At 34.2% G+C, this 20,153-nt stretch overlaps 1 protein-coding gene across 1 annotated transcript in view; it reads left to right on the top strand.

Annotated features, from left to right (window-relative positions):
• The window catches only part of BBS7 (Bardet-Biedl syndrome 7), a 47,075-nt gene that overhangs the window by 4,351 nt on the left and 22,571 nt on the right, over window positions 1-20,153 (top strand). The window contains exons 3-10 of the mRNA XM_003816412.5: window positions 2,900-2,962; window positions 4,500-4,675; window positions 7,001-7,187; window positions 11,601-11,673; window positions 12,342-12,458; window positions 14,077-14,207; window positions 18,233-18,317; window positions 19,656-19,758. Of these exons, the coding sequence (XP_003816460.1) occupies window positions 2,900-2,962; window positions 4,500-4,675; window positions 7,001-7,187; window positions 11,601-11,673; window positions 12,342-12,458; window positions 14,077-14,207; window positions 18,233-18,317; window positions 19,656-19,758 (935 nt within the window). The remainder of the gene's footprint in view (window positions 1-2,899; window positions 2,963-4,499; window positions 4,676-7,000; window positions 7,188-11,600; window positions 11,674-12,341; window positions 12,459-14,076; window positions 14,208-18,232; window positions 18,318-19,655; window positions 19,759-20,153) is intronic.

Here is a 20,153-nt window from a genome sequence, read left to right as displayed (position 1 = left end):
AAGACAATCTATAGAATGGGATTTAAAATATTTGCAAACTACTCATCCAACAAGGAATTAATATCCAGAATATACAAGGAACTCAAACATACCAATAGCAAACAAACAAGCAATCTGATTAAAAAGTGGGCAAATGATCTAAACATTTCTCAAAAGAATACATACAAATGACCAAAAAAACATGAAAAAATACTTAACATCATTAATCATCAGGAAAATGGCAAATCAAACCACAATGAAGTATCATCTTACCCCAGTTAGAATGGCTATTATCAAAAAGACAAGAAAACAAAAAACCAAAAAACAGCAAATACTGGCAAGAATGTGGAGAAAGGAAACTCTTCTGTGCTGTTGGTGGGATAGTACATCCACTATAGTGAACAGTATGTAGGATTTTTCAAAAACTACAAATAGGGCTACCATATGATTTAGCAACCCCACTACTGGGAATTTACCCAAAGGAAAGGAAATCATTATATCAAAGAGACAACTGCACCCTCATGTTTTATTGCAGCACTGTTCACAATAGCCAAGATATGGAATCAGCCTGGGTGTTTAACAACAGATGAATGTATAAAAAAGTGTGGTATATATACACAATGGAATACTGTTCAGCAATAAAAAATAATGAAATCCTGGCCAGGCATGGTGACTCACGCCTGTAATCCCAGCACTTTGGGAAGCTGAGGCGGGCGGATCACCTGAGGTCAGCAGTTGGAGACCAGCCTGGCCAACATGGTGAAACCCCATCTGTACTAAAAATACAAAAATTAGCCAGGCACAATGGCAGGCATCTGTAATTCCAGCTACTTGGGGAACTGACATGGGAGAATCGCTTGAACCCAGGAGGCAGAGGTTGCAGTAAGCTAAGACCTTTGCACTCCAGCCTGACAGACAAGGGCAAAACTCTGTCTCAAAAAAAAAAAAGAGAGAGAGAGAAGAATGAAATCCTATCATTTGCAGTAACATGGATGAAACTGGAGGACATTATGTTTAGTGAAATAAGCCAGGAACAGAAAGTTGAACACCACATGTTCTCATTAATATGTGGAAGCTAAAAAAAGTTGGTCACGTTAAAGTAAAAAGTAGGACAGAGACTACTAGAGGCTGCAAAGGGTAGAGGGAAGGGAGGGATAGGGAGATATTTATTAAAGGATATAAAATTATAGCTAGATAGGAAGAAAAAACTCAAGTAGTCTATACCACTATAGGATGACTATAGTTAACAATATATAGTTTCAAATAGCTAAAAAGAAGGTATTGACTGATCCTAACCCAGAGAAATGATCAGTATTTTAGATGATGGATATGCTAATTATCCCAGTGTGATCAGTATATGTTATATGTATCGAAACATTGCTATGTACCCCACGAATATGTACAATTGTTGTCAATTAAAAAATAAATGAATAAAATAAAAAAGATAAACCAACAGATTTCTGATTGTCATTTATTGTATTAAGTCTACTAGATTAGCACTTCTCAAAATTTTTGGTCTCAGCACCCCTTTACACAATTAAATGATTGAGGATCCCAAAGAACATTTGTTTATGTAAGTTGTATGTATCAATACTTACTATATTAAAATGAAAACTAAGAAATGCTTAAACTATTTTATTTTTAAAAAATTAACTATTACATGTTTACATAACATGTCTTTATGAAAAATAACTATTTTTCAAAACAAAAAAGAATTTAGTGAGTTTAGTGTCATTATGTTATACTTTTTGCAACTTGTTTAATGTCTGGCATAAGCATACACACATAGATTTTCATATTTGTTTACTGCATTCAATCTGCTGTGCTATGTTGTTTTGGCTGAAATATTTGAAGAAAATCCAGCTTACACAGATACATAGCTGGAAATAAGGAGGGGTATTTAAGTAGCTTTTTCAGATGATTGTGACTCTTTCTATTTGATACTATGCCTAAACTTGATAAGTAGTAGTTTCTTAAATCAGAGCTCCCAGAGTTTTTTAGCACCAGGAACCAGTTTCGTGGAAGACAGTTTTTCCACCAACGGGGCTGGGATTGTTTTGGGATGAAACTGTGTTCTACCTCAGATCATCAGGCATTAGTTAGATTCTCATAAGGAGCATACAACCATGCGCAGTTCACAATAGGGTTTGTGCTTCTATGAGAATCTATGACGCTGCTGATCTGACGGAAGGCGGAGCTCAGTCTGTAAATGATCACTTTCCCGCTGCTCACCTCCTGCTGTGTGGCCTGGTACCCAGCAGGCCACGTACTGGAACTGGTCTAAGGTTGTTTGATATCTACTTTTGAGGAAGAAGTGTTAAAATGTCCCTCTATATTTATTTCAAAATAATTCATTGTCTACATGTTGGTAATTGTTGAAACTAGGTGATAGGCACATGATAATTCATTATAATATTTTGTGTACATTTTCATACATTAAAATTTTTCTTTTAAAAAAGGTGTTTAAAATTATTAAATATGTCAGTCACAACTTTATTTGATAATCTGTTTTAAAAGTTAATCTTAAAATGTTCTTATGCTCCAGTTATGAAAAAAAATTACTTTGTAGGCATTTCTGTCCATAACTGTTGTCCGGCAGTATACCTTCGTAACAACCTGCATGTGGACTCCCAGAACCTACAATAAAAGTTGAAAAAAAGCAAAACAAAATATATTGTGTTGTCCTATTAACACTATAGGAACAAAATCTATGGCCAGTTACTTTTCTAATGACTCTCCATATCCTTCTCTTTTGGCTCTTGTTCTTTTGAGGATTATTTTTTGTGGGGGTGTCTTTCCTAGATTTTCTGATCTCTATTAAGTCAGTATTTATAAATTAAGAATCTTGCTTTCCCTGTATATAATTATTAGGTTATAATATTAATAATAGTAACTTTAGATTATCTTCCATCTATTACAGGTGGTTATTGGAGATCATGATGGGGTAGTTATGTGCTTTGGCATGAAGAAAGGAGAAGCAGCAGTAAGTATAGCTTTGTGAAGGGGAAAAATGGTTTTCTAAAAGAGAATGCACTATTTATTGAATAATACTAGGTTAAAACTTTCCTAAAATACAGGTAATGGAAAATGGGTTCTGAGGTAAGTAGTTATGTGAGGTATGAGTCTGCGGGTAGTTCAAAAGTAATTTGCTAGCTAGTTGTAAGGCACCTTTGGCATCCTGTGGTCGTGGGTTACTTTTCTATGCTGTGTAATATATTACCTCAAATTTAGGGCCTTAACACAACACACATTTATTATCTAACAGTTTCTGTAGCACAGGAGTTTGTGCTCAAGGTTTCACACAGCTGCAATTTAGATGTCAGCTGAGCTGTGTTCCTTTCTAGAGTGTGGGGTCTTATTCCAAGCTCATGTGGTTGTTTGCAGAATTCAGTTCCTTGCTATTATAGGACTGAGGTCCCCACTTTATTAACATCTGTAAACCAGGGGCTGCTCTCAATTCCTTGAGGTCTCTGCAATTTCTTGCTCTGTGGTTCTCTCACAGTCCTTCTCACAACATGGTAATCTAATTCATCAAAGCCAGCAGGAAATTTCTGTAGTCTGCTAAGAAAGAATCTTATGTAGCATAATGTAATCATGGAAGCAACTAACCCACAACCTTTTCCACTTAATTTAACCTAATCAAGGAAGTTATTACTATTACATTATCATATTTACAGATCATAATTAGAAACTTAGAATGATGAGTCTGAGATGTGAATTCTAGTATTCATTATATATTATATGGAATTTCCAGAAAGATGAAGAGAATAAAAACTACCAGAAACTCAGTGTTTCCATTATTCATATTCTCCCAGATATCTTATTCTCTGTATATAAAGTCATGGGGAGGAAGTGGAGGAGAAGAAGCTGGTGCAAATAATAAAATGGAAAATAACCACAAAAAAATTAATGAAATGAATATTGTTTTCAGTTAAATAGATATATGATTATAGGTATTAAGTCATACATTCACATTTTCAGTAAATTCTATAGTCCTTTAACTATTAAAATTTATAAAAATTGTAAAGAAGCCAGGAAAGATTAGTTTTAAAAGATGATTGAAGTGTAAAAACATGTTCATTGGACCTCATTAAAGAATTTGCCAAATGGACTTCCCTGTTCATAGGAGTATTGTTAATCCAATGCCTCTAAAACTTCAATAGGCATAGGAACCAGCTGGGGAATCTTGTTAAAATACAGATTCTCATTCAGTTGATCTGCTGCATTTTAAATAAATTTAGTGATGCTAACATTGCTGCTTAGTGAACTGTACTTTGAATTACAAGGATTTAGATTTCAATGACATCATTCAAATATGTGTGGGAATATATATTTAAAAGTTAAGTATAGCAAAAAACCTGAAGACCTGCTAAAGTATATAGATTATTATCTAAAATTATTTCTATATAGTGGAACTATAATATTTTGCAAATTTAACATCATAACATTTTCTATTGTAAAGGAAAAAATGCTCACAATAAAGTAATTTGTGTACTTTTTTCCTGAATGATTTTTTTCAGGCAGTGTTCAAGACTTTACCGGGGCCGAAGATTGCAAGGCTGGAACTGGGAGGGGTTATCAACACACCTCAGGAGAAAATTTTTATTGCTGCAGCATCTGAGATTAGAGGCTTCACAAAAAGAGGAAAACAGTTCCTCTCCTTTGAAACAAACCTCACTGAAAGCATTAAAGCTATGTATGTCTATTGTTCTCTTTTGTATTTTTACATACTTATTTATCATATTTTGGATAGATATAAGGCAACTAAGTATCATATCTTAATAGGCTTTCTGGAAAATAAAATTAACTAAAGGTATTTTATTAGTCAGAAACTAAATTTGACCTACAATCAATATTAAATTGGTTGTTGAAATTTTTTTAAAGAACTTTATAGTATTTATACAATCATTTTTGACTACTTGGTTCAGTTTGATTCATGATCAAGGTATCAAAAAAATTGAAAATAAATCTAGATATTTAGCTTTATGTTCCTTGGCTATTTTTGATAGTTCTGGTTTTCAGGTAGCATCATTATGTTAAAAGGCTGGCTGTCAAAGTTAGTGATTACCAATAGGGTATAATTTCAGGTATATCAGGTAAGACTCTAAGTGAAATATAGCTCCCTAAATGGCTTCCTGATATGTGAGATTTCGCAATTCAGATTTGAGTTTTTGAATCACAGGGAGCTGAAAAGGGCTTTAAAATTCATCTAATTCATTATTTCTTAAATTTGCTACTTAGAAGAATCCCTTGGGCCACTTAAACAATTCCTTGTCCTACCTCATACCTGCCGAATTAAAATAACCAGGAGTAGGTTTTATTTTTATTTTTTAAGTTCTTCCTTTGAATCTAGTGCAGCCAAGTTATATAATCAGCCAGACTCTTAGGCTAGAAACAACTGATTCAGCCCAAAGTTTTGTATAATGCACAGCACATCTCCTGATGTTTGGGATGTAAAACATTGGCTTGGTGAAATTAGATTAAAATTAAACTATGATAAGTGGAAATATGTAATTTCAAATGGTTTAACAAGAATAGTAACACTTTTGAAATACACTTGTATATAGACATGGCCAATGATAATTGTGAAATACTGAAAGTAATGTGTTAATAGCGTAACTCTACATTCGGACAGTTATATGGATAGTAGTGTGAGAAAGATAGAGAGTTTCTCAGTAATAGTCTCTTTAAGTGGTTTCTTAAATGTTTTTACTAGAGTGGCAAAGATGGGATAGAAAAGTTCTTTACTCAATTTTTGAAAATTGATTGTCTGAATCCCCACATTTGTAAGGTTTTATAGGAAAACAAAAGTTATAACTTAAAGATATTCAGTAAGGAAACTGACCACTTAACATTAGTCACCACATATCCTTTCCTGCTTAATGTTGCCATGTATCCCCGCTCATGTCAACAATAGAGATTGCTAAATAGTACTTTGGCCAATATAATGCAAATATAATACAGACTGGTTTCAAAATGGAATTTAAAATTTTGAAAAACATAGAGAATTTCATGAAATTGATAAAAATAATAAGAGGACTATTCAATCATATGCAGAGCCACAAAGTGAGGCCACTTAATAACTGAAGAAGAGAAAATCAGGGAGGATTATTATAGGATAAGCTCTTCAGAGAATAATTTTAATATAAAATTTTTAAATAGAACTTGGAGGTAGAGGAATACATGAAACATTCAAATAAAATTACCCTCTTTATGATAAATTTGGTAATAACAACCTAGAAGTGAAAAATATATCACACTTAAATATAATTTTTGTCAAGACATTTTAGCTCACCCAAGTGAAAACTCAGTTCAGTCTAAGAATTAGAATATAGTTATGACTATTGACTAAATTTTGTTAAGTGTAATATGAAATAAACTTGTTTTCGTTTCTTTTTTCAAGATAAAGTTCTAATGAAATCTTTTTTTTTCTGCTGTTTATCATTTAGTTTGAGGTAGAATCACTTAAAATAGACTTTTTCAGGCAATTTAGTGTGGTAGTAAGAAAGCTAACTCGAGCAAAAAACTGAGTTGCAGTCTAATCTACTACTAATACTTAGGTGCCATTAGGCAAGTTATTTTACATTTTATTATTCACCTGTAAAAAGGAATAATAATGGTCCTTATTTTATAGAGTTATGATGATTAATTGATCTAATACATAAAAATCACTTAAGATAGTGCTTGGCACATAGTACACAAAGAAGTCATTTTTTGATATATTAATTGTCTTTGGATATAGACAGTTAAATTATCATTATCTTGTCTTTGTTTTCCATTTTTCTGAGCTCAGTTTTTATTGAGAAGCCCGAGGCCTTAACATCCTCATTTTCAGCTTTCAAAATCAAAAACAGTGTTATACCAAAAAGACTAGGAATTAACTAGGAGAAAGTTTTAAAAACTGTGTTCTCTAAGTCTATAATAAAATGTTAGTAAACTGTATACATTTTTCTGTTTTTATCTCTGAAAAAAATTCAGTACCTGTGCTTATTTTTAAAAATTACTATTTTAATGTTCTCAGGCACATATCTGGCTCAGACCTCTTTCTCAGTGCAAGTTACATCTATAACCATTATTGTGACTGCAAAGACCAACATTATTACCTTTCTGGGGATAAAATCAATGATGTGATCTGCCTTCCAGTGGAAAGATTATCTCGTATCACACCTGTATTGGCCTGCCAGGACAGAGTGCTCAGAGTTTTACAGGTTGCTGTTATTTGTATTTTTCTAATTTTTTATAATTTATGTGAAAGAATATCAATGAACATTATGTACTTGAGATAAATTAGTGGTTACTGTTTTAAGGGCTTTTATAAACATGTGGAAACAATTTTTAAATAATTTGACATATTAATTTTTTTAACTTAAGTCAAATGTGTTCTTTTGTAAGTTTTTAGAGAAGCATATTTGGAAGAAAAAGGATATTTTTTGCCTCACCATACACAATTTCTGAGCTATTATCAGAATGGAGTACTTTGACTACAGAGAACCTTTACCTGCCTTTTTGTTTTGTTTTCTTCTTCCATCACCTTTATCTTCCCCAAAAAATCAAATTAAAGGAAGAAATTGGGTTGGAGGGAGGATGTTATATAACTTGAGTTTATCCAGTGTTTATGGAAGTATATGGAATAAGCACTCAGTAAATATATGTTGGATAAGTAAATGAGTGATAGAGGGAAAATTCATTTTGATGTCCTTATATTTCTGGTAAAAACTACGATTGGCTAAAACAACTGCTTCAGGTCATTGTTATGAATAATAACAGTTACCACTATATCTTCTTGAGAGTGACTTTCAGTAAAATATATGCACACACACACACACACACTCTATAGGATGCTTAAAATAATGTTTAAAGGTAAATAGCATGTAACAGTTAGATGAACTGGATCAGAAACAGGCTGATATAGTTGGTGCAGTTGATGAAAAAGTTGAGCTGTGAAGTCCATGCCACCACAGGCTATCTCACTCTTTGGAATTCCATAGTCAGATGGCCATTTCTTGGCATCAGCCCTTTTGTAAAAGGAAAAATCCAGTGAGTCTATGAGGTTTTTACCCCCCCAGGGACAAAGTAATGTTAAAGGTTCATTTTAGGCCAGGCATGGTGGCTCACACCTGTAATTCCAGCACTTTTGGAGGCTGAGACGGGAAGATCATTTGAGGCCAGGAGTTTGAGACCAGCCTGGCCAACATGGTGAAACCCTGTCTCTACTAAAAATACAAAATTAGCTAGGTGCAGTAGCACACACCTGTAATCCCAGTTACTCAGGAGGCTGAAGCACAAGAATCACTCGAACCCAGGAGGCGGAGGTTGCAGTGAGCTGAAATTGCATCACTGCACTCCAACCTGGGCAACAGAGGGAGACTCCATCTCAAAAAAAAAAAAAAAAAAAAAAAAAAAGGAAAGAAGAAAAGAAAAAAGGTTCATTTTAGAGTTATGAATGATTAATTTCCCCCGTAGCCTATGCTTTTAAATATGAATTGTTTTGAACAAGGCTTTTAACAGGAGCTGTTTAGCATTCAATTAGAAATTGACTGAATTCTAGGATTCTGCTTTGACAAGAGATCCATATGCTTATTATTTGTAAAATAATTACTAAAGATCTGTAGAAAATAAAGTTGAAGTCTTTCCCTCTGCACTGCATGCTTTTTTCTCACTCCCCATCTATCTCTGTGAATAATCCATTACTCCAGAGGTTGCCTCTTTTTAACAGTTTTATGTATATTCTTTTGTGTTTATATAGTTACGTGTAGATATCTGTAAATTTTAATATGATATTTTAAATAAAAGATAAAACAGGCTGGGCACAGCGGCTCAGGCCTATTACCCCAGCACTTTGGGAGGCCGAGGTTGGCGGATCACTTGACTCCAGGAATTCAAGACCAGCCTGGGCAACATAGCGAGACCCCCATCTCTTAAAAAAAATTTAGCTGGGCATGGTGGTGCATGCCAGTAGTCCCAGCTACTCAGGAAGCTGAGGTGGGAACATCATTTGAGCCCAGAAGGTCGAGGCTGCGGTAAGCTATGATCACACCACTGCACTGCACTCCAGCCTGGATGACAGAGTCAGATCCTGGCTCAAAAAAAAAAAAAAAAAAAAAGATAAAGCATATGGCTTTCTTACGTTTTCTAAATAAACATTAAACTTTTTTTAGTCCTGGTGTAGTGGCTCACGCCTGTAATCCCAGCACTGTGGGAGGCTGAGGCAGATGGATCACCTGAGGTCAGGAGTTCAAGACCAGCCTGGCCAACATGGTGAAACTTTGTCTGTACTAAAAATACAAAACTTAGCCAGGCATGGTGGCCTGCACCTGTAATCCAGCTACTCGGGCAGCTGAGACAGGAGAATCACTTAAACCCGGAAGGTGGAGGTTGCAGCGAGCTGAGATCACAGCATTGCCTTTCAGCCTGGGCAACAGAGCAAGATTCCATCTCAAAAAAAAAAAAAAAATTAAAACAAAAATGTCATACCATATTAACTATAATTTTGCAAATTGTGTTTTCTTTTTTTTTTGAGATGGAGTCTTGCTCTGTCACCCAGGCTGGAGTAGTGGTGCAATCTCGGCTCACTGCAACCTCTGCTTCCCGGGTTCAAGCAATTCTCCTCCTTTAGCCTCCTGAGTAGCTGGGATTACAGGCGTGCACCACCACACCTGGCTAATTTTGTATTTTTAGTAGAGACGGTTTCACCATGTTGGTCAGGCTGGTCTTGAACTCCTGACCTGATGATCCACCCGTCTTGGCCTCTGGAAGTGCTGGGATTACAGGCATAAGCCACCACACCCGGCCCATTTTGCAAATTTTGTTTTCATTGAATTATAGATCATGGATATTTTTTCCATGTGAGTATAAGTACTTCTAACTCATTCTTTAACAGCATCACAAATACTGTGCCCAAAATGACAAGCATTACAAGTAGCAAAATTGAAAAACTGATAAATATATAAGGACCTAACTTGTTTTTTTATCTAAGTAGCAGGTCATTCAGCCTCTGACTGGAGCAGATTTTGGGAATACCCAAAGGCAAGGCCAAAATTTTCCTTAGGAAGTAACTTTGTGTCTGTTAAAATATTTGGATGTATTCCAAGTTAAAGACTTCCAGTTAACCTACAGAGAACAGAGGGAATAATTTGTTCCTAGAGACTTGATAGGAAAATCTGCCAGTGTCAAGTTTTCAGGCAAACAATGTATTTAAAATGTATTAAAGGTAGAGAATATGTTAAACGTTTTCTTCTTGGTCTTTACATTTTATATATATATACACATATATATGTACATATATATGTGTATATATGTACATATATACATGTACATGTACACATATATACACATATGTATATATGCATATATACACATATGTATATATGCATATACACATATGTATATATGCATATATACACATATGTATATATGCATATATACACATATGTATATATGCATATATACACATATGTATATATGCATATATACACATATGTATATATGCATATATACACGTATATATGCATATATACACATGTATATATGCATATATACACGTATATATGCATATATACATATACACATACATATATGTATATATGCATATATACATATATACACACACCTATATGTATATATGCATACATACACATACATATATGTATACATGTATATATACATATATACACATATATATACACACATATATGTGTATATACATATATACACATATACACACATATATGTGTATATACATATATACACATATACACATATATGTGTATATACATATATACATATATACATACATATATGTGTATATACATATATACACATATATACATACATATATGTATATATACACATATACACATATATACATACATATATGTATATATACATATACACATATATACATACATATATGTATATATACATATACACATATATACATACATATATGTATATATACATATACACATATATACATACATATATGTATATATACACATATACACATATATACATACATATATGTATATATACACATATATACATACATATATGTATATACACACATATATACATACATATATGTATATACACACATATATACATACATATATGTATATATACACATACATATATGTACATATGTATATATACACATACACATACATATATGTACATATGTATATATACACATACACATACATATATGTACATGTGTATATATACACATATACATACATATATGTACATGTGTATATATACACATATACATACATATATGTACATGTGTATATATGTATACATATACGTATATACGTATACGTATACGTATATACGTATACGTATACGTATATACGTATACGTATACGTATATACGTATACGTATATATGTATACATGTATGTATATATGTATATGTATATATGTATATATATGTTGTTTTCAAATCAGTTGATATATGCAAAATTGCTAACAAATGCAAGTTGTATTCATAACCTAATTTTTAAAGCAATTTTATTCTAGGTGTTACTAAGAGTACTGTATTTGAATATTGATGTTATTCATGAATGCCTCTATTATTTTCAGTTTGTATTCTGTTTCAGTTTTTAAATACTTCTCCTTCAGGGATCTGATGTGATGTATGCAATTGAAGTTCCTGGACCCCCTACTGTCTTAGCACTACACAATGGAAATGGCGGTAATCAGGATTTTATTTTTCACAAATCAACTATGTGTTGTAATAGTAAGTGAAAATGGGAAATTGTAGAAAGGACATAAACTAGAATTGAGACAGTTGTCTTTCTGGTAACTTGCCAGTAACTAACAGCACGAGTTATTGAACTTTTAATTCTCCGTTTTTTTCTTTTTTGGGGGGCTGGGGGGCAGGGTCTCACTCTGTCTCCCAGGCTGGCATGCAGTGGTACAATCTCAGCTCACCACGGCCTCGACCTCCCAGGCTCAAGGGATCCTCCCACCTCAGCCTCCCTAGTACTACAGGCGCACACCACCATGCCCGGCTAGCTTTTTGGTATTTTTTATAGAGACAGGGTTTCGCCATGTTGCCCAGGTTAGTCTGGAACTCCTGGGCTCAAGGGATCCTCTCACCTTAGCCTCCCAAAGTGCTGGGATTACAGGCATGAGCCACGGCACCCAACCTAGTTTCTTCATCTTAAAATTATATAATGGGGAAATGTCTTATCTCTTATAGCTATAAAATTGTGTGAATATATAACCATTCTCAAAAATTAAGTTTTATATCTTTTTATAGTACTTTTTAAAATGATATTTTTACATAACAACATTTTAATTTTAAAGAGATTACTAATTGTAGGATAAATATAATATGTTGACTTTAATTATAACTAGGTGACTCTGGAGAAGACCTTTTGTTTGGGACATCAGACGGAAAACTTGCGCTTATACAGATTACTACATCCAAACCAGTACGCAAGTGGGAAATTCAAAATGAGAAAAAGAGAGGAGGTATGCTTTTCATGTAGTTCAGATTCTGAGGTGTCAATGATTATTAAGTATCTTAAATTATATAATTTATTCTATTTTATCTATTTATACTACATAGCAGACTTAGCAATTCACACCTTGATTTATATACTATTTGTTTATTTGTCAGGTCTATTATACTATTGGCATAATTTTTTAAAAGTAAGAAATGCTGATAGTAATTTGGTATTGATACGTTTTTATAGGCTAATATCATTTTATGCTAAAATCCAATTTTAATTGGATTTTAATTGTCTGAGGTAATTTAGTTTTTTGAGGTACAGAATTAATTGGAATCTGGGAGTCTTTGTTATAAGGCAAAGAAGAAGTGCAGTGGGTCAGAGAATATTCCTGTTTTCTAAGGAATTTATACCTTTCTAAGGAGAATTTATAACTGATTTGGTAGATAGTGAGATGCCTATGTATATGTTCAGGATGTTCATATATTCATTTATTCCTTCAACAAATACTTATTAGGAGAGACAGAGTAAAAACAAATAAATACATAAGACAGCTTTACCTAGTCACCTGAAGAAAATAAAACAGGACTATGTATTAGAGAGTGATGGTAGAAGGAGGAGGGTCACTTTTAGACCAGGTAGTCAAAGATAGCCTCTTAGAAGAGGTGAAATTTGAACTGAGATCTGATTGATAAGAAAAAGAGTTAGCAATATGAAGATTTGGGGGAAAAATGTTTCAGGAAGAGGAAAAAGTAAGTGTGAAAGATTTGAGGTGGAGGTAGATTTGATTCATTTGAGGAACAGTAGGAAGGTCAGTCAGTTTGGCTAAATGCGTTAACATGGCAGGAGATGGAGTCAGAGAGGTAGAGTAGAGCCAAATTGTGTAAGCCTTGGAAAACAGTTTGAATTTTAATCTAGGTGCTGTAGGAAGTCATTAGAAAATTGTCAGTGGGAGTGTGACATTTAATTTACTAAGCCTAAACAAAACAAAGGACACTGGAGAATGGATTGGAGGGGGCGGGGGGCAGCAGGTCAAAACTGGAAGCATGGAGACCAGTTAGAGGAGTTATTATAATTTATTCTAGTCTAGGCTAGCTTAGTCTAGGCTATCAGTAGCTGGAAACGTAGACAATTTCAGTATATATTGTGGAGGTAGAGAAGATGGAATTTGCTAACGGTTTTGATATGAGGGGTGGTGAGAAAAAGAAAGAAATCAGAGATGTGGCCCAGAATTTTTGTCTGAGCAGCTAGGTAGAATAATTTATGGAGATCGGGGAAGACAGAGGGAGGAGCAGTATTGAGGGGGTATGGTAAAGAGGGGAATAAAGAGTTTTGTTTGGGGTATGGGAAGTTTAAGATGCAGATGTCTGTGAGAAGATACCAAATTGAATATATAAGTCTGGAGCTTTGGCCAGAGCTGGAGGGAGATATAAATGTAGGGGCCGTTCTCACACAGATTATATTTAAAGACCTGGAAATAGATGAATGTGGATGGACAAGAGAAGAGCACTTGATTTTGCTCAAAGTTTTTTTGCTCACCATTCTGAGTCGGTATGTGTGTTTTTTTAATTCTTACTTGGCATATACTTGACCATAACTATTAGTCTTCTTAATAACTTATCACATATCTCTTTTTAAAGGTATTTTGTGTATTGACAGCTTTGACATTGTGGGTGATGGGGTTAAAGATTTACTTGTTGGGAGAGATGACGGAATGGTGGAAGTGTATAGTTTTGATAATGCAAATGAACCTGTTCTACGATTTGATCAGGTAAGTTCATTAAAAAAGACTATATGCTTATTATTTGTCAAATTATTATAGAGATGACAGATGGTTTGAATTTTATTAAGTGAAAATATATTAAAATCTCGTGTTTGGTTTAAAATATTGCTATTTTGATGTTATCAGAATCTTCTCTAGACTTCTCTTGTGTTTGAATAATAGACTCTTGCCTTTAAGCAGGATAATAAATTACTTTTTCATTATACTTTAAAATATTATTATAAGTCTCTAAAGTATTAAATATTTTGCCTTAGTTTATAACATATAATGACACTTTATGGGAGTAATATTTATATGTTTGGTTAATATAAGTAAGTCTGTTGTTTTAAAATAGTAAGATTTTAGGAATAAACTTTATATTGTTAGGACAGTATCAGAAATAACCTTAAGCAAAATGAAAAAAGTAGCAGTTTCACTCCTACCCACTCAAGGGCTGCCTGTATAAGAAGAAATACTAGATAAAAGTAATTTTAGTTCACAAATTTTAAATGTAATTAAACTCATTTATGCCAAGCTATAAAGTTACATAGAGAAGCATTCTGGCATAAATTGAATCTGTAATTTTCATGAACTAGTGTTCACCAATCCAGGGCTTCCCTATTCTGCTTCATATAGGACACACTGAGGCTATTAAACTTAAAGAAAAAAAAGAGTTCACAACTCAGTGTCAACTGAGTCTAATTTTTGGTCTAATTTATCTACTAGTGGTACCTCCCAATCCTAACTTTAACTGCAGTTCAGAAAATACAAGTGGTTTGAAGCACAGGTGTGAAGTATATCATTTAGAAAATATAGGGATAAAAATGTTACACAGTTGAGATTATTTTATAGATTGGTTTCAAATTAGTTCATCTTGTTTTGGTGTAAAAAGTCATCCTGCTAATGATGCAGGTAGTAGTTTAGACTTAGAAATAATAATCCATTGTTGATGATCTCCTGCTTTTTCTCATCAGCCCTTTGAGAAACTTTTCTATTCAGACCCCAAGTCTCCTCTTTGACTTTTATTCCAAACCCCAGAAATGTCATAGCATTTACCTGTTCCGCCAGGTCTGGCACTAAGAAATCCTATCCTCTTCCTATTTCTTCTGTCTAATGACAGAGGTCCTGCTTTCAGCTTATGCTTAGGTTGGGAATACTCTGCCTCATCTTGGATTCACATCATCACTTTCTATGTTGCTTTTCTAATCAGGAGAAGACGTACTGTCTGACACAGTCTGGACTGGTAGATGGTTGATTAATCAAAAAAGGTAGTTAAGGGGTGAATCATAAAAAGAGAAAATATGTATACTTTAAATATTGCATTTTAACTTAAACTTGTATATTCATTTGCCAATATTTTGAGGAAGGACCAAGGTCTTTTTTTTGTAAGTTTAGTTCCATGTTTTCTTACATAAAACTTATCCATACTATATTGCCCAGGATCTCTGATTTTGTGGTTATAGGATCATTTCTTTCTTTCTTTCTTCCTTTCTCCCTTTCTTCCCTTTCTTTTCCCCTCCCTCCCTCCCTTCCCTCCTTCCCTCCTTCCTTCCTTTTTTCCTTTCTTTTTTTTTTTTCCTGCTCCTTGCAGAACAGGGCTACCCCATAGGCAGTGTGCAGAGTAGCCCCGATTTTTTTATATAAGTACATAAGATAAATGAATTTCATTAAAATGTTCTATTAGCAAAAAAATGTATAGAAATGAACAGTTAAAAAAAGGAAATGAACAGTTTTTTAAAAATTTTTGTAATGTTTTCCAAGTATATTGCATTAAATATACTCTTTAAAGTTGTAATTAATAGTTCCCTGATAAACCACTCAGAAAGTGAGAATGTGCGTGTTTCTATTGGATAAGTAAAACATTCTTCTGCAAGTCAGGTGATTTCCAGTGTTTTGTGTTCAGTAAATTAAAGGAAGATCTAATCAATCTGTCAGATCAATAATAAACAATTTTTTGAAGACTTTATTATACACAACAACTGGACACTTGTTAAAAATGCGGATATTTGACCCCACCTGTAAATCTAACTTTATGTGATTTATTATAATCAAACCTTTGTTACTTGAATTTCTCAGGTAATTAGCCTCAGGAACAACTATCATAGCCTAATTTGCAGGATAGCTCAGAGGTTTGCCCCCATAGGGTAGGTGAAGAGTACTAGAATTTTGTTGATTGTCCGGTTTAATGCTAGTGTCCCTTCCTTCCACTCCCTCCTTTAAAACAAAGGTTCTCAGCCTTGCCTGCTAAGAACTACCTGCCAGAGTTTTTCAAACTGCTAGTCAAAACCAATTAGTGTGTTGCCAGTGCAGTTTTTAAAAAACAAAATAGAATAGATTAGAACATATCAGAGTATGACACAAATCTTTTAAGTTAGATACATTGCTGTATATGTTTATGTGTGAATGTATACCAGATTGTGATATAAAATTTATATTGCTTGCTTTCCAAATAGCTTGAAAGCCACTTACCTAGAGTGTTTGTTAAAAACACAGTTTCTGGCCTGGCACAGTGGCTCACACCTGTAATCCCAGCACTTTGGGAGGCCAAGGCAGAAGGTTTGCTTGAGCCCAGGAGTTCAACACCAGCCTGGGCAACAGAGGGAGACCCCATCTCTGCAAAAAATTTAAAAAATTAGCTAGGCATGGTGGTGTACACCTGTAGTCCCAGCTACTTGGAAGGCCAAGGTGGGAGGGTCACTTGAACCTGTGAGGTCCAGGCTGCAGTGAGCCATGATCATGCACTGCATTCCAGCCTGGGCAACAGATCAATGTCCTGTCTAAAAAAAAAACAAACAAAAACAAAAAACCAGCTCCCTACAATTATTTTAAAATAAATAAATAAATAAATAAAAATACAGATTCCTAGTTGAGTTACCTAAGTGGTTGTCAGACAAGTTTGGAAAGTACTGCTTAAAAGATGGTTATTATAAACCCTGAGTCATCTGAAAAAACTTGGTTTCTCTCCACAATAGCAGATTTCCTAAAGATTCCATATAGGTTACCATCTTCTTTCTTTATCTAAAAAACTATTTTGAGAATACACATAAGAGATGCTGTATGGAATTCAGATAATAGACTACACTTACGGGGTATTTTGCTTTTTGCTTTATGTAATTTTTTTTTATTTTTTATTTTTAGACAGAGTCTCGCTCTGTCGCCAGACTGGAGTACAGTGGGACGATCTCAGCTCACTGCAACCTCCGCCTTCAGGGTCGAAGTGATTCTCTTGCCTCAGTCTCCCGAGTAGCTGGGAGTACAGGCACGCGCCACCACACCCGGCTAATTTTTTTGTATTTTTAGTAGAGATGGGGTTTCACCATGTTGGACAGGACGGTCTCAATCTCTTCACCTCGTGATCCGCCGACCTTGGCTTCCCAAAGTGCTGGGATTACAGGCGTGAGCCACCGCACCCAGCCTTGCTTATGTAAGTTTTTTAAAAACCTTTCTTTATAAAAATAAACTGGCGGGGCGCTGTGGTTCACGCCTATAATCCTAGCAGTTTGGGAGGCCAAGGTGGCAGATTGCTTGAGCCCACGATTTGAAGACCAGCCTGGGAAACATGGCAACACCCCATCTCTACAGAAAAATACAAAAATTAGCCCAGCGTTGTGGCGCGCACCTCTGGTCCCAGCTACTCTGGGGCCTAAGGAGGGAGGATCGTTTGAGCCCAGGAGGTCAAGGCTGCAGTGAGCTGTGATTGCACCACTGCGCTCCAGCCTGGGTGACGGAGGGAGACTTTGTCTCTAAATAAATAAATAAACTATTTTTGCTCATTAGGTGGGTATATCGTTAGCTGAGTGGTACCCACAAATATACTAGGGTCGTTTTCAATCTTCTTTCCCAAATTTAAAAACACTGAAGTTTCCTGCCATTTGTTCAAGATATTTTGTCTTTCTAATCTGAGTGTCTGCACATAAACATTCAGTAAATATATGTTGAATGTCTGGAGCCGGGGAAAACGTTGTGTGGCTTATTTTAACATATCTGTGGATTTTTTAGTTACTAATGAAGTGCTTGGTCTTAAACTTTTTTAGATGTTGTCTGAAAGTGTCACATCTATCCAGGGTGGTTGTGTAGGAAAAGACAGCTATGATGAAATCGTGGTGTCCACATATTCAGGTAAAGTAAATGATAATAGGTAATTGAAGAAAGAGTCAACAACAACAAAAAATCTAAATTTAATAAACTGCTTTTGATGACTCTTTAAAAAACAGTTATAGTAGTTCCCCCTTATTCATGGGGAATCCATTCCAAGACCCCCAGTGGAAGCCTCAAACCTCAAATAGTGCTGAACCCTATATATATTATATTTTTTCCTATACCTACATGCCTATGATAAAATTTAACTTATAAATTAGGCATAGTAAAAGATTAACAATAACGAATAATAAAATAGAGCAATTATAGCAATATGCTTACATCACTACTCTTGTGCTTTGGGGTCCTTATTAAATAAAGTAAGGTTACTTGAACATAAGCACTGTGATACTACAACAGTTGATCTGATAACTGATTTGGCTTCTAAGCAAACAGTAGATAGGCTGGTAGCGGGTATCATATACAGCAGGTGATATGTTGGACAAAGGGATGATTCACATCATGGGCAGAATGGAGCAGGATGGCATGAGATTTTATCACCCTATTCAGAATGTTGTACAATTTAAAACTTAGGACTTATTTCTGGAATTTTCCATTTAATATGTTCAGCCTACCATTGACTATGGGTTACTAAAATGTAGAAAGTGGAATCGTGGATAAGGGGAGGCTGCTGTATTAGTCAGTCACTCTTACTTACAGCATTAAAAACTTTATTGGTTAAAAAATAAGGAGAAAGTATAGGCTTCTTGATTTATAAAATAGTTGATATTTGAATAATACTTTTTAAGAGTGTTTAGCATGTCACTCTTACCTTTAAGTATTAAATTACATTCTTTGATTTAAAGAGAAGTACTTATTGAGATTTATTTTATGTTTTGGACTATGTACATGTCTTATAAAAACTTTTTTTTTGAGACAGGGTCTCAAAAACTTGCCAAAACTTGCTTTTGAGTTGGTAATTTTTGCATTCTCATAGTAGTCATGTGAGAGTTTAAATTTCCATGAAAGTAATTTTTAAAAGGCAATTCTTATTTTTCAGCTATTTTTGAAATTGCTAGACTATGTTGACTTATTCCATACTTTAAATCTGTTAAGTAAAAGATTCCCTTCATTATAGTATTATAGTATTTCAGGCAAAAAAAAAATGATATCGTGAAATGCTTAAGTAATTTCTCTGTAGTCTGAATATTTTCCAGCTTGATTTTATGTTTTGTTTTTGAATGAAGTCCTAGGGTTAAGTTAGGCTGATATTGGTGGACAAAGGGGCATGTACATTGGAGTTTCTGCTATACAATGCATAATTTAGCTTTTTAACACTAGCAGTACTAAGTGGTGCGTGATTGTAATTCATCTCTACAGGCTGGGTTACAGGTCTGACAACAGAGCCCATTCATAAGGAAAGTGGACCAGGAGAAGAACTAAAAATTAATCAGGAGATGCAGAATAAAATTTCTTCCTTACGGTAACTTTGAGTTTTTTATTTGCTTTTTTAAAAATCTCATGAAGTGTGTGGTTGTTGCTTTTTATTACTTATAGATGCAGTATATTTTATTGGAAGGAATTATGTAGTTAATTAGTTTATCACCTTTTAAAATGGAAGTTTACAGTTTCGAGAAAATTAGCGTAAGTGTTGATTAATATTTTGGAGATAGAAATATACTTTTTTGTGTGCCTTATTCTATGTTGACTTTTTCTTAGGTCAAGAGTTGTGTTTTTCTTTTTTTTGTGTGTGTGTCATAGACACTTGTGTTTTATTTTTTATTTTTCACAGACATTAGAAATCAACACAGATGGCTGTATTATTTCTCATTAACTCTAAAGTTTGCTGTTCCTGTGGACCCTTCTGAATCTGTAATG

The sequence above is a fragment of the Pan paniscus genome, chromosome 3, assembly GCF_029289425.2.
Source record: "Pan paniscus chromosome 3, NHGRI_mPanPan1-v2.0_pri, whole genome shotgun sequence".
In the NCBI taxonomy this organism is placed as follows: Eukaryota; Metazoa; Chordata; class Mammalia; order Primates; family Hominidae; genus Pan; species Pan paniscus.
Note: the sequence above shows the minus strand (reverse complement) of the source record. Positions and strands in the feature narration are given on the sequence as shown.